At 38.1% G+C, this 14,883-nt stretch overlaps 1 protein-coding gene across 6 annotated transcripts in view; it reads left to right on the top strand.

The window, feature by feature from the left end:
* Nucleotides 1-14,883, top strand: part of ERC1 (ELKS/RAB6-interacting/CAST family member 1) — a 426,664-nt gene that overhangs the window by 327,168 nt on the left and 84,613 nt on the right. For all 6 annotated transcript variants that reach the window (XM_081130861.1, XM_081130858.1, XM_081130859.1 and 3 more), the window contains one exon: nucleotides 1,563-1,707. In XM_081130861.1, coding sequence (XP_080986987.1) covers nucleotides 1,563-1,707 — 145 coding nt within the window. The remainder of the gene's footprint in view (nucleotides 1-1,562; nucleotides 1,708-14,883) is intronic.

Raw genomic sequence — 14,883 nt, 5'->3', positions numbered from 1 at the left:
AACAGATGATAGCAGTCAACAGGAAGCTTCATTGTGACACCATCTTGAACTCCTTCACCTTTAAGCTCATTTCACCACTTAACATATTTTTTTCAAGTTGTCAGTGGATATATTTAGAACCTCATTATCCCTTTGGTGTTGACTAGAGCTTCATGGGATAAGCCATCTGCCATATCTCAGAATTATATAGAGTGCGGGGACAGTGGGAAGTTATACTGAGGTCCTTGAGAATCTTCTTCCCTTCCAACCGCAGACTAGTTAAACAAATCTTCGTTTCCGTCATGTAAACTAATCATCCTCCCTTTGTTAGTACTGCTTGTTCAGAGTTCCCCAGACTACCCATCCAGAATACAAAATATCCTTGTCAGAATATTCAAAAGATAGTCTTCCAGTTTGTGGCTAAACTAAACCTCTTCCGCTTGACTGCTATTGAAGCCTAATTATCTTAACAAAGACGGAAGCAAAGTTAAACTCGGGCACTGCATTCTCAGATTCAGCATTTCCATGTGTCAAAAGCTCAGGTCACTTATATAGTTCCTGTAAATCAAAGCTGTCTTCTTATAGATGACTTACATAAAAGATGAGCTGTTGAGGAATGCGTTTTAGACAAGGAGACTCACCAACTTAATTCTGATTATTTTGTAAATTTCTCATGTTTACCACCTTCTTTCCCTTCTGGATATTAACCAAAAGGTAGTTAGCTAAACCACAAGGAATCTGTAAGGTTAAATTATTATTTCAGAGTGCGCGGATCATTGGCAAATAAAGCCATGACTGGAAACTTACTTGCATTAATGAGATAAAAAGAATTATAAAGGTTCAGAATGCCCTGGAAACAGATGACTGATGACTGATTTTCTAAATCCTATTTACTAACATTTACAATATGTTACACACTCTATATATAAAAATGTTTTTAGCCCTGGCTGGGTTGGAGCATCATTTAGCTCTGTGGGTTGGAGCATCATTCTCTGCACCAAAAGGTTGTGGGTTCTATTCCAGACCAGGGCACATACCTAGGTTGTGGGTTCTCTCTCTTGTCGGGGCGTGTACAGGAAGCAACTGATCAATGTTTCTCTCTCTTTTTCTCTCCCTGCCTCCCTCCCTTCCTCCCTCCTCCCTCCCTCCCTCTCCCTCTCTCTGTCTCTGTCTCTCTCTCTAAAAAGCAATGAAAACATATCCTCCAGTTAGAATTTTTTTAAAAAATGTTTTCCGTTTCAGTAATGTCTTATTTTGCATGGAAGCTACTGAATAGTTTTTTAAAAATGACAAGCTTATTCTTTTTAAAAAATCATTAACTTTGTTTACATTTTAAGTTTAACAGTATCTGGGAACTCTTTATTGAGATGTCAGTGTGACAACATGATAAAGACACTTCGAGTCAGAAAAAAGACTGAATGAGATTCCTGGCTGCACCATTTATTTCAAGTGTGAACGTGGGCAAGCTATATAAACTCACTAAGCCTTAGTTTAATCACCCATAAAATGGGGGTAGTAATCATAGTAGCTTCAAAGAATTGTGAGGATTAAATGAAAGTCTTGACATTTTCTTTCTTTTTTAGGCAAGAAGCTCTTCTGGCTGCCATTAGTGAAAAAGATGCCAATATAGCTCTTTTGGAGCTTTCTTCCTCTAAGAAAAAGACCCAAGAGGAAGTGGCTGCACTAAAGCGGGAGAAGGATCGCCTGGTGCAGCAGCTGAAGCAGCAGGTAAGATTGAACGCCAGGAGGGGCCGCGGGACCAGCTTCACACTGTTCTCTACCCATGTCTTTACCAGCGTATATATTAAGGCCTTGTGTGTTATAGTAGACATCTGATCTTTGTATCTAGATAATTTTCTTATTTTTTAGGACTTTTTATCTTTTTAAAATTAAATTTATTGGAGTGACATCGGTTAATAAAATTAGGTTTCAGGTGTACAATTCTGTGATGCATCGTCTGGATATTGTACTGTGTATATGCTGCATATTGCTTACTCTTCATAAGCAGAGATTTTCATCTTCGCAAATCTCTGACTATGTCTAGCAAATGCAGAGTATTTTCGGTAAGAGGACTGGTTTAAAAAAATATCACAAGTCTTCTATGAGAATGTTTTTTAACTTTACGCAGTGATTGGATGAAATTAGTGAAAGTCTGTCTATTTGAAATGGAAAAGGCTTATTTTTTATATCCAATTAGATTCCTACTACAGAAGGCAATATTGTTATTTAAATAATTTCCAGTTATTCAGGGCTGGGTAAGCTCTAAAAATAAGAGCAAAGTTTTGCCCTTTTCCAACTTAAACCCTCCTTGAATTTAATGATTAATATTTCTGTAAGGCCTTTGATCTGTGAAAATAAAAGCTAAAAATCTGTCCTTTGATAATGTTTGCACAACAGTGTCAATATACTTAATGGATAGAACTTACACACTTAAAATGATTAAAATGGTAAATTTATGTTATGTATATTTTACCACAATTTAAAAACTGGGGGGGGAAATTCTTCTTTGAAATTAAGGAGAAAGCTGATTTTTTTAATCTGAGTCCCCTTATCATTAATGCTCTTCCCTGGCCGTTCCTGTCTAATGCAGCGCCCACGGCCCCATCTTCCATTACCCTCCCCTGCATTCTCAGTCACATGTCCTGTGCCTTTAGGCTGCTCAGATTTGCTCTTCAGCCTGAAGTACTCAGACTAAGAAAGAGTTTTTCAAATGAATTTCTTCTTTTCTATTTTGGGTGATCAATCATCAATTGGTATCATTTTTGGCATCATATTTAATGTTCAAATTAACAAGAATTAATATTTACACAATAAAGGTATTTTCTCTGTTTGTAGACCAATATTAAAACTGCTTAGAAATGGATTTTATTTACATGACTGACTTTGCTGAGAAAATATCCAAAGATGTCCCTTTTTTATAGTATAGATCGATGACCAGCAGAAACAACCCATTGCTCATTTACAAGTGAAAGAAAACCTTTCCAATGTCCTAAAATAATTTGTCACAAGAAGAGCACATCATCCAATATTTGGATGCCTGTTAAGTAAAACAGAAAGAATGTGTTTATTATTAAAGACATCAGTAGTTCAGGACTGAAATTTGGTTTATCAAAGCTGATAATATGAGTAGAGTTCTGATTGCCATGGGCTAAGGGTAGGGAAAATGGGGGAGATGTTGGTCAAAGAGTACAAACTTTCAGTTACTCAGATGAAAAAGTTTTGGAGATCTAACATACAGCATGGTGACTACAGTTAATAATACTGTACTGTATGTTTGAAATTTGCTCAGAGAGTAGATCTTAAGTGTTCTCACCATATACACAAAAATGGTAACTATGTTAGGTGATGTAAATGTCAATTAGCTTCATTGTGATAATCATTCTATAATGTGTACATATATTAAAATGCCACATTGTACACTTTAGGTATATACAATTTATATTTGTCAGTTCTATCTCAATAAAGGGGGGGCAGCTGATAATAGGAAATAGAAGGATATTGTTGAGGAATAGTTTTCACTGGTTTGTGAGCATATATATTTAGCAATATCAGTTCTCTTAAGTAGTAGTTAGGCCTAAAAATATAGACATATGATTAAACTAGTTCATGTTCCCTCCACCTTAAGACACAAAATAGAATAACAGGTCTAGCAGACTAGAATACTGTATCTCATTCACAGTGGCTTTTGATTACTAGGCTTTCAAGACTATATGGTTTCAATAGGTGAAAGTTATTATATTAATTAATCCATGAATTTATAATATTAGAAAGGAGTCACTGAAAAATTCCTAATATCTTACACCTAACTATATGCCCTGAATATTCTGTAGTGATGTGACCTACATATGGAGAAAGATAATGTAGTTCTTAGGAGTCTTTCCTAACAGTGTTTTTCTGTCTCCCTTCTATGTAAAGTTTCACATATCTGCATATCTGCCCTCTCAAAATGTGTCTGGGAACATTTCATCTTTTCATATGACTGAGGAGTATTCCATTGTAATTACGTACCTCATCTTATTTGCGACATCATGCTAAGCGAAGTAAGCAGACAGAAAACATCAAGAGCCATATGATTTCACTCATGTATGGGATATAAAACTGAAAGCAACACATGAACAAACAAGAAAAACAAAAACTCAGAGACAGAGACAACAGTACAGTGGTTACTAGAGGGGAGAGGGGGGCTCGAAAGGGTAAAGGGGGCCAAATATACGGTGAAGGAAGAAGGTACACTTTGGGTGGTGGGCACACAGTGCAATATACTGATGATGTATCATAGAATTGTATACTTGAAACCTATATAATTTTATTAACCAATCTCACAAAAATTAATCTCACATTAATTTTTAAACATGTCTGAGATGCTGTGAACAAGAAGGAACTGGTCTGGCCAAATACATTTTGATTCTTTAATTCCTCTAAGTATGTGTACTAACTTTTCGAAAGTGGTTATGACATCAGTGTTGTTTTAATTTAAAGCCTCTAGTCCTTGAATTGCTAGAATGTGCCTCAATCTAAAGCCCATTTTCTAATAAGGAAGCAGTCAGCATTGACCAGGCTTTCCAGTAACTGGGCCTGCCACTGCCTGATGGGCTGTTGACATTGGTGTGTGATTCCTGTTGTCAGAAAGAGGTGAAGCGACAGGAGATTTACAGACTAGGGTCACCCTCTAAGATAGGTCCAAATTTACTTACACACACACACACACACACACACACACACACACACACCCACCAGGGTAACTTGTCTCATTCATGGCAAAGCAGCACTTGGACAGACTGCATCAGAGGAAGGAGTCAGGGCCAAAGAAACACATAAAAACTAACAGTTGTCTAACAGACTCCAGATGTGCTGTGGTGGGTGCCAACCAGTGTGTTCGGATTATAAGCCATGAAGAAGCCCCCACTATGATTGTCAAGCACTCACTCTGGATTTAATGTAAACCCAGATAGGACCCTGGAAAGCATTAATACAATCTGTTTAGCCACAGAGGCTGACAAAATGGCTTTCACTCAGCATTATTTTCTTCTTTTTACCTCAAGAATTTTACAACCTCCATGTTGTATTTGTTGTTAGTGTGAAGTCTGGCTCTGTCCCTGTGTGCACTATACAGCTGTGTCATGGGCAGGTTGGGCTTTTCAAGACAGGCTAGGTGGTTTCTGTTTTTAAAAGTCAAAGATAACATAAATTATAAAGGCTACAGACTTAAACTGTTTGGGTTTGAATCTAGACAATCTCATTTACAACTACAATTTTGTAATCCCCTGCATTAGTATTAAATGCCAGATAATATATTGTTTTATTCCAACATTTCCTAGGCACGAAGAGAATAAAGACACAATATTTTCCTTAAAGAAGCTCTCAGTCTAATGCTTAAAAGACTGGTTGCCCTAAACACGTGGCAAAGCCATCTGTATAGTCTAGTCCCTGGCCTTGCCATCTTTTTTTGCTGACAGCCTCAGCAAATCATCCTGCATTCTGTGATTTATTTGCCCATTCATTTCAGATTCACTGAGCATCTACTGTGTGTCCCATATTGTATTAATGGAAAACAAATGTCTTTCTTCCTAGTAACAGCCTGTTAGCTAATCAGACCTAGGTTGTAACTCTAGCTCTCCCTTTACCAGTTAGACAAATTACTTCTGAGATTCATGTTCCTCGTCTTTAGAATTTGGATAACATTACCTACCTCGCAGGGTTGGTGTGAAGTTCAACAAGGCAGCAAAGCTGAAGCACTTAGGTCCCTCCCACTTCTGTTCCCTTTCAAAGACAGCTGTTCCATGGTGAGAACTATGCCGCAGGTGATGCATGTTCATCAAGGGAAGGGGGCATTTCAGCAACTATGGCTCTCGTTCTGTCATTTCCAGTAACTTTAATTTTCAACAGACTATTGTGTTCAAAATCACAGAACCCATGCATCGTGTTCTACTCCTCTGAGGAAGACTATTACCCAGAGTAGAGGCAAACAGGACGGCGCTACTTTTTATCCTTCCTTTCTCTGCCTGTTTTTTTAATACTACAACTATAATACAGGGTTTTTAAATGTCTTTCTTAAACCTTACATTTTGATCATTGAAGAGCATCATTTAAATGCCCACCTGTCCAAAGTTGTCCTCACTAGGAAAAGTGACTGTACTTGGTTGCCTTTCACTCCTGCTGATATCAAGCTAGATCTATTCCTATTTTCCCTTTTTTTTCTCTAGCATTTATTACAAAACGTTGACGTTCTCTTTTCTACAAGCATACATCCTATTTCTCTACTTTCTAGTTTTGTGACTTTCCACTTGCATACATGTCCCTTTTTTAGATTCCTGACTGGTATAACTTTTCAGAATTATGGAATAACTTTTACAAAAATGGCTGCCACTTATCAATTGACTACAATTCACAGGGCACAGTTGCTTTCTACACATCATATCTAATTCTCACCACAACTGTGGATAGTATTATCCACAGTATTATAGAGATGGAGCACCTGAGACCCCAAAATATTAAATTTCTTGGCTAAATTTTTATAAGGATTAAATGGAATTAGAACCAAATTCCCTTCTTACTCTTACCACCTTATGTGGAAATCCAGACTCTTGGTAATTAGAAAGGTTGTATTGGAATTAGAATACAAACAATACTATTTCAAGTTTTTATGACACTTATTTGTTCCCATGAGAGATAAGAAAGGGTATTTATTTATACTTCAACCCCTCCCCTTTCTTTCTGCCTATGAAGAAACTGAAACAAAAAAAGAAATAGTATGATTTGTGCCTGTTTTACAAATTACTAAGAGAGTAATTTGGAAGCTACAGAATAACAGTATAGTTCAGCTTCTTTTATGTCGTTAGAGATGGCAGTGCTCTATCAGGACTAAACATGCCGTGGTAAGCAGTACGCACCCGACTGCTCCACGCTCTGCCTCCTTGAGCAGCCTGCAGATCATGCCTAAAAGCCCCCGCTCGCTGGGAGCCAGCCGCCCAGAAGCTTGGACACCTGAGTATCTGGAGACTGTTCACACTGAGAGTGATTGTAGAGGGGAGTTTGGTTCCCTGGATCCCCACCCGCGGGTAGTGCAGGGGTTCTGGCCCTGCTACCCAGGAAGTGGCCTGTGGGCCCATCTGTGGGGCCTTCACATGGGGGTAAGAGTCATGCTCTTAAGCTCTGACACCGGCTAAACTTTCATCACCTGTGAACATGACATCCATGAAATAACGAGCGATTGCAGCCTCCTCCTGAGGACAGCCAGAGCAGTTGGTTCAGGGTGAGGCGAACAGGACGGCGCTACTTTTTTTCCTTCCTTTTTCTGCCTGGTTTTTTAATACTACAACTATAATACAGCGTTTTTAAATGTCTTTCTTAAACCTTACATTTTGCAATGCCATTGTTCTTAAAGAACAGTTAGCTGACCACCACTTGAGATTCAGACTGCATTAATTTGGGTGCCTTTTAGGATGAGTTGCATTTTGGAGAAAACGAGATAGAAAATCGTTATGCTTTTCAAAAAAAATCTGGGCTGCTCTGCTTGTGGAGTAGCTACTCTGTCTCACTGCTTTGCTAATAAACCCTCTTTCACTTTAAATTCTAAAAAATAAATTGTTAAAAAATTTAAAATAATCTGAAGTAACTACTTCTAAAATATTAATTTTCCATAATCACAGGTTACCCTGGAAACTTAGTTCTTGATGATGGTATTCGCTATGAACTTTTCAACTCCTGAGTTCCATAGGCAAATGCTTTTTTTTATAATTGAATTTATTGGGGTTTCAGGTGCACAGTTCTGTAATACATCATCTGTATATTGTGTTGTGTGTTCACCACCCCAAGTCCAGTCTCCTTCCATCACCAATGCTCTACTTTCTTTAATCAGATAATGCAAAGTTAGGTCTAAGTATGTAGATAATTCAATTAGCTCATAATGTGAAGCCCAAAATTTTGATTGGTTGCTATTTAAAAAATCAATAGCTTCTTCTGAATTACATCACATGAAATTTTTTAGGCTTTAGCCTTTCCTTCTCAAATATTAATTTCTCATATTCATAATTTATTATGAAAATTATTGTCAGCATTAAACCTATGAATCTTTATACCTCTGTTTTCCCATTCTCCTCCAGGTCTCAACTATTCTCATCAATGAGATATTAAGACATCTCTCAGGAAATCTATGCTGATACTGACACCAAAAATTTAGTTGAGTGTTAAAAAGATTTTTATAAAATCAGGAAGGCCTCACATCTTTTATTTACATACATTTGGCTATCTGTAGTATTGAGCATTCATTTGCCCCCTTTGGTGTGTTTGCAAAATTCTGTCATCAGTTTAGTTTCTAACAAGATCTCCTGTAAGGAAAACAGATTATTATTAGTGTAGTTCAGTTCACAAAAGGTAGTATCAAGGCATTAATCAGCCAACAGCGCAAATCTGCTATAGTTATCAAAGGTTTAAAGGAAGAGTAGCTCTGTGCTGTAGCGTAGATAGCCTGCACTGCCACATCAGTCCTCCTAATTGGAACTCGGGCCGGTTAATTCAAAACTTCCCCTGCGTCCGGGAACTTCTTCCTTACCTACACCCTTTACTGTTAACAGATCCTTCCAAACTCTTCTGAATTCACTTAGCAACATTCGCCAATTATTATTTAGTGCTTACTATGTACCAGGCCCTCTCCTGGGTGCTGGTGATGCAAGGGTAAGCAAAACAAGCATGGCTCTTGGGGACTTCCCTTCGTTGCAACTACTTTATCCAGTGTTTCTACGTATTTTATCACATAAGTATTTTCAACTTTTCCACCTACTTTGGCAAAGAAGCTTTACATCTTTCACATTATACAAGAAAACTAAGCAAAAAAATTCATCAGTAATTTGTCACAATCTTATTTCAAGATCTCTAAACTAATTTTAATTTATCTTTATTACATATTTTCTGAACAAATTGTCAGTTTCCATTATAGAAGAACTAATTATAAGTGGACTAAAGATAGCTAAGCTAAGTAATTTGACCTAAAGAAGCATAAATAATGCATACATACTTGTTTAGTGGACCCAGAAAAAACTTGGATGAGTTGCTGTGTGTTTATGATTTATTCCCCTAACTATAAAATGAATATTATGTCTCTCCTATTTTTATTAGGGAAATTGGAAGATCAGTTAGTTAGTGTCTTCAAAGAGAACCAAGATCTTCTTGAGAATAATAGTGCAGAATATAAGTGCAGAGCTGTGTAGTGTGTTAAGATCTGGTACAAATTCTCCAGAAAGGTGTCTGTTACTTGGAGGAGCTAGCTGATTGCCAAACAGATAGTAATGTCAAGATTCATATGCCCAGTTGAGCAGAGCCTGCTTCTGGTCTCTCTGGTTTTCCATTCCACTGTTCTAGTCTTTTTTCAGTTCTCCCAGTTATACTTCCTTTTCAGTTACACCCAGGTGATCCTACTTGGCACTGGGGGTGATCCTATACTCTTCAGCCAAGTATTTTCCTGTGCTTTCTTAGTTTTCTATTGTGTTGTGTATATTTTACTTGTTTAACCCTAATAAGACCACTTAATTTCCTTAATCTCTAAGTTCTTGATGGAAAGGGAGTACTTTACTGTTGCCCCAAGTATTTTCAATAGGTACAGTATGAAAAAATATCTAAATTAAATTAATTATATTGTAATTATCATTTATTGCATTCTGTTCACTTTCTAGCTAACAGTTTTTAATCTCTGATAAGGAGCTACAGATGACACATATGATACCTTTATTTATTGCTTCTTCAGGTAGTGCTAAGAACTCTGACAACTGCTGATTAGGCCCAGGAAAGCGTCCTATGCTTTGAATTGGCACTTACTCTATTCTATCCTAGCATACATTCACTCATCTGTAAAGCCACATGTATACATCCTTTCAGACTTCCTCAGCCCACTTAGAATACTGGTTACAGGTAATGACAGTATTCACTGTTCTGTCCACATATCTCACTCCGAACAACTTATTCTATAATGCAGATTTGTTCTCTCTTGTTTCCTTTATTTGGGGTTATTTTAACCCCTTGTTTTCAGTGACCAGAATGTGTGCATAGGTTAATGCCTTTCTTACTTTGATTTTAGGCCTTTATTCACACCTATTCTAGGGCTGACCCTTGGCTCACCTTTAAACACAATATGTCATCTGTCCTTTCCTCCTCATAGCGTTGAAGGCTACTGTCTATTATAGTAGCATGATGTGCTAACTGAAGTTATGGTTGAAAAGTAACTTTTATCATAACCATTCTGGGAACTTGGGACTTTCCAAATAAATCATCCTTTGGACTTAAATTTCTCACACTTATTCATGGTCCAAAGGAGAATACATTTTTGAAAGTTCAGTAAATTCCCTTTGTTTGTACTGAGGGGTTACGAAAACAAAATGTTATCGTATATTTCAACTCCAACTTTGGTGCACTTTTGTTTGTTTGTTTGTTTGTTCTTGTTTTGGTTAATCCTCACCCGAGGATATTTTTTCCACTGATTTTCAGTGAGAGTGGAGGGAGGGACAAAGGGAGAGAAGGAGGGAGAGGGAGGGAGGGAGGGAGGGAGGGAGGGAGGGAGGGAGGGAGGGAGGGAGCCACCAGGATGGGAGCTGCAATGTCTCTTATAATGTAGCCTCAGAAGTGACTTACCATCACCTCCGCCTTATTCTACTGATCACATAGACCAACCCTCCACAGTATGGGAGGGAGCAACACAATGGTTTCGGTAACTGGGAACCGGAGATGGGGAGCTTTGCAGGCTGTCTTGAAGGTTGGCTACCACCAGTGAAAAAATAAACATACTGTGGTGTATACATACAGTGCAATACTGTTCAGCCATAGATAGGAATGAACTCCACATACACTTAACAGTCTGGGTGAGTTTCAGAAACACTGAGCAAGAGAATCCAGACATAGAAAAATGCATAGTGTTTGATTCCACGTTTATGTCAAATGCTAGAAAAGGCTATTTAAATCTGTGACCCCAGAAAGCAGATCAGACAACAAATCAGAATTCATATCATTTCTTCCCTACCTCAGCTCTCGTGAGTGTCCTCCAGTGAGAAAGGGACAAGTTCTGTTCTCTTTTTTCTTTCTCCTTTAGTTTTGGGGTCCTCTGATACGGTTGCAGTACTCTAATGCTGCTTCTCCGGCCAGCGTTGACCCCCTAGGGTTAGAGTAGAACCAAAAGACACAAGCCTGGTTGCTTTCTGTAATTGTCACTTACCCACAGGAAACTCATGCATTCTTGCCGTGCCACATAGTGAGACTGTGTAGTCTGCCTCAGTGCTCCTGTCCATCCTGCCATCTAGCCTCAGTTGTGTTTTTTTCCTCCCCAGATAAACACAAGGCACATCAACATGTGGACTAAGGAATGAGATGCTGATCTCCTTTCCCTGTACTCACACCCACACTTCACGACTGAATACTCTAGGATTTAGGATTGAATTATCTTTGAGCCCCTCTCATTTATCTTAGACAAAAGGAACCTTCTGTGCATGAATATATACTCTCCATGACATTGAGATTTCTTCTCCCAGTCTTAGCATCATCCTCACACCAGTCCCAAAACACAAAAGGCATGTGCTGAGGTGTTGGACTGGGGGATAGTAGTACTTTTTCTTCTACCTCTTAGCAAGCTCTCTCTGTAATGTGGCTTGCTTAGCTCTTCGTCTCCAGCTTTGGGCCCTTGTCACCAATTCTGGAATAACTGGAAGAACCCATTCATCAGAATATTAAAACTAGTTTAAAAGTGACACCTAAAGTTGAAGAGAGAAGGCTACCTGTTTGGGACCCCTCTCGCTGCAGCGGGAGCTTTTGTCTCTCCTTCAATAAACTTTTGCTTTCCCTTAAAAAAATAAAAATAAAATTGGAGAGAGAACAATAAAACTATTTTCCATTCTGTAAAAGGAAAATAGTAATGAGTAAAGCTACGAGGAGCTCCTGAGTTGTTAGTGAACAGCGGGAAAAACAAGTAGCAGATGTTGAAGTCGCTTGAGAGCTACAGAAGCTGTTTGTGGAAAGGAGTAGGCATTTATCTATCTCAGTAAGCATTTTAAATTCTTGATAATGAGACCCGCCTTTGAGAGCCTTCAAGTATCCATTTGTTCACCACACACGTATGATGCCAGCTACCTTTTGCTTGACTGAGCAGATGTTCCTCAGAAGGCATATGGTGTTAGGCACGCTGGAGAAGCCTTTGAGGTTACCCTTGGCAGTGCCTACTTTCCCCTGTATTTGCTGCATACGCTGATGTCACCTTCTCAGCTGTCTTCCGGGACATTACCTCCTGATGGTGGCTACTGTTTTGTGACCATAGAAGGTGAAAACCTTTGGTTTAGTTACAGTATTTAGAAGGTGACAGAGTAAGATTACAATTCAATCCCTATTTAATGACTTAACGACCCTTATTGACTTGGTCAGGTACAAATGTTCATCTCGACTTGGTCAGGTAAAAATGTTCATCTCTTTTTAATTATCCTATCTCCCTTAAAGTCTAGATTTTTATATATTAAAATTCACTATATATACTTCTTCCTCTGAACCACTACAAACATTAAGATCTGCTAGATTTTTTCCTGCTGATGGTATCCAGATTTATTTGCAAGGAGCTGGATATAAAGCATTTTCCATTTACTGTCCTCACCTCTGGAATTGCCTTCTATTTCCTCAGTGAAACCTTTACTTTAATCTTTACTTCAAGACTCACCTTTGTAGTTTGGAATTTTACAGCCATGGAATCTGTTGTTTTCCGTATCATTAGCAAAGCAGCTCTGTGCTTTCTTAATCCACACATTCACCCTCCTGTGGGCATTCTCCTCAGTCAAGCAAGGAGGAAAGAAAAAGAGAAACTATTTACTTATGCTACAGTTGTTAGTTTTATTTATTCTAAGCCAGATTATTCTCATTGGTGTGTCTGTTTCTTCAAATATAGAATCCCCATCCTGTAACTGTTGGTGTCTTTTCTTGTTTGTATGAAGCAGTGATACAATAGAAATGGCACTAAACTGTCAAGAGGCCTGAGCTCTAGCTCCAACTCTGCTGATAACTGAGTGTATGATCTTAAGCAGTAATATCACCTTCAACTAATATACATCACTTCACAGTTTACAAAGTACTATGCAAATCCCTTCTAGCACCTACCCTAGGGCTATATGGGCCAGGCAGCTATCATAAATAACAGTGAGTGAAGTGTGTAAGACAATAGGAGAGAAAGAACTGGGATAAAGTAGGGGCCACATGCTTTGTATATAGAGGCAGCCTTTGGAATTCCAGCTTGTTGTGACCATGCAAAAACGTGAGCCTTGTGTTATCCAAGCACCCATTTCCTCCCCCCACCCCCAGAGAATCCAGATTTTTATATTAAATCTCTTTTTCAATTGAGATGTAACTGACATATAACATTTTAGTTTTAGGAGTACAACATAATGATTTGATATATGTATATATTGCAAAATGATTACCACAGTAAGTCTAGTTACCATCCATCACTGCACATAGTTACAAAATTATTTTTTATAATGAGAACTTCTAAGATTTATTCTCTTAGCAACTTTCAAATATGCAATACAGTGCTATTTCCTATAGTCACCATGCTGTACATTACATCCTCAGGACTTATTTATCTTATAACTGGAAGTTTGTACTTTTGACCCCCTTTACCTATAAATCTCTTGATATGAGTGTTGGCAACTAACTTTTGTTTTGTGTGTGTGTGTTTTAATATAAACCAGCCACAACCTGCCTAACTTACCCTCTCTGTGTTTTATCTTCTTCATCTGTAATATTGGATGGATGGAAAATATGTATTTTGAGGTCTAAAGTTATTTTTCATGTTTTGACAAATCAATGTATTTACCTATAGCTATATTATTTGCTAATTGCTGACATTAGGAATAGTTTTAAAAGAGGCAATTATAAAGCGTAAGAAAACACGTATGTAAGGATTGTTTAAATCTGTCTATAGAAATTTGCTTATTCTGTGAAAGTAGCAAGTATTTCATTTTGAAGCTGCTAAAAAGATCCTGGTTATTCACTATCCCCTTAAACCTTGTTTGTATCCTACAAAGAAACAGATTATATTTTGATGAGTTCTGCTTGCTTGAAGTTAAGTCCAGAGGTTGGGAGACAGGGAAATCTGGATTCCTCCCAGTCTTCTTTCATCCCTCTATTCCATCTTTTTTGTCATCAATTCCAGATGTAGGAAAATTTGATAAGACCCTTTCTTCCCTTCTTTCCTAGCATCTAATCTAACTTGCCCTTCCTATTGTCAGACTGCTGCCTTTTATGATGCCACAGGGAATTTATAAATCTTTTGAGTTTCCTGATGCCTCTTGAATTCTCTCAATGCAAATAAATCAACCGAGGTTTCCTGCCCCTTTGCTTGTGCCCCTCCTATTTCTGCTGCCTTTTTTTTTTCTTTTTCTTTTTTTTCTTGAATTTATTGGATTGACATTGGTCAATAAAATCATATAGGTTTCACGTGTACAACTCAATAGAACATCATCTGCGCACTGCATTGTGCACTCGCCACCCAAAGTCAAGTCTCTTTCCACCCCCGTTTATCCCCCTTTGCCTTCTTCCACCTCCCCTACCCCCTTTCCCTCTGGCATTCACCATACTATTGTCTGTGTCTGGGTTTTTGTGGGGTGTGTTTTTTCTGCTGCTTCTAGGTATTTCAGGTGGCATGATTTATAACTGTGTTTCCTGTGCTCATTGACCTTGGTCTGAGGATCCCTTTAAGCATAAATCTACAAAGATTGGTTTCAGGGTGGTTCTCCTTTCCCCCACTAAACTTCTCTTGGTGGGAATTAGTCAAACAAATATGTTCCACAAAACATATTCCTACTGCTTCTTTTGGTCTCTTTTGAACTAATGTGGTTACTTATTAAAAGTGAATATGGAATTAAATGATATTTGCATTCAAGGACAAGA

This window comes from Miniopterus schreibersii, assembly GCF_964146895.1.
Source record: "Miniopterus schreibersii genome assembly, chromosome: 2".
Taxonomy (NCBI): Eukaryota; Metazoa; Chordata; class Mammalia; order Chiroptera; family Miniopteridae; genus Miniopterus; species Miniopterus schreibersii.
The sequence above is the reverse complement of the archived record's forward strand: the minus strand, read 5'-3'. Positions and strand labels throughout refer to the sequence as shown.